At 31.4% G+C, this 1,048-nt stretch overlaps 1 protein-coding gene across 1 annotated transcript in view; it reads right to left on the bottom strand.

Moving 5' to 3' along the window:
• Positions 1-650: 650 nt before the first annotated feature.
• Positions 651-1,048, bottom strand: part of NAEGRDRAFT_76307 (uncharacterized protein) — a gene marked incomplete at both ends in the record, with an annotated part of 4,691 nt that continues 4,293 nt past the window's right edge. Inside the window, one exon of the mRNA XM_002668728.1 lies at positions 651-980. Within this exon, the coding sequence (XP_002668774.1) occupies positions 651-980 (330 nt within the window). The remainder of the gene's footprint in view (positions 981-1,048) is intronic.

Below are 1,048 nucleotides of genomic sequence, written 5' to 3'. Positions count from 1 at the left end.
TTAAAGAAATGAAATAGTTCACTTTCAATTGGGAACATGTCATTAATGAATCTTCTTGGTTATCGTTCTGTGTAACGACCCATTGTAAATTATCCAAATAATAAAATTGTTTTAAAAAGGAAATTGCAGATGTTGAATTTCTCAAATATAAATCCATTCGAAACTTGTTCCAATCCTTCTTCTCCACAAGTGCAAGATCATTTAATTGTACATATCCTTTACGTAATTCATTTGATGTTATATGTTCGATCCTATCGGGTCTTGGAGCATTCCTAAACCTTTCCGATAATACACGTTTTTGTAATCTTGTAATTGTTTTTTTCCAAGTTTTGTTCACTCTCTTGAATTTCCACTGATAGAAGTATGGAACGAATCCAAGAATGATATCTAATAAATCATCATAAATGTAAAACTCTAGTTGATCTTGCATTTTTTTTAAAATCTAAAAAGGGAATTTCAAAATGTAAATTCTGAAATGTTTTTGAAAATCCACCATTTAAAATTCGCTCTCAAAAAGTTGTCATAAAATTACAACATTCAAACACTGTGGGTGTTGAAGGAATCTTTTGAAAAACATTCGAGTTGGTTGGGCCACAATTTCACATAATATATTATATATTTCACATAAACAATTTTCAGTGCTGTAAAGACTACTGAACAGTACATTTCTTCTCCTTGTGGTTCTTGTTTGTTTCAATTTTTTGTGGGTTTTCCAAAATGTGCAAATGAGTATGTGTCAATAATCCAAGTCTCTTATCGAAATCAATTGTTCCTTCGCCTGTTTTTGCACTTGTTTCAATAAACGAGACAGCTCCTATTGCTTTTGTAAATTCAATTCCTTCCTCTTTTGAAATTGGTTCATCAACAGTAGTAGAATAAAACAAACTATTCCAGTAGAGTGAATCTTTGAGATCGTTCTTTGTGGAAACAACAACAAATGTAGCGGTAGGAGCACCAAGAGTGCATTCCCACATCANATGCTCAACTAAATATTTCAAACTTGAAAAATCATTGATGGCATAGTTCATTGTAAAAAGATTTGTCTGAG

This window comes from Naegleria gruberi (genome assembly GCF_000004985.1).
Source record: "Naegleria gruberi genomic scaffold NAEGRscaffold_111, whole genome shotgun sequence".
Taxonomy (NCBI): domain Eukaryota; phylum Heterolobosea; class Eutetramitea; order Acrasida; family Naegleriidae; genus Naegleria; species Naegleria gruberi.
This window is presented reverse-complemented; position numbering and strand designations above follow the sequence as displayed.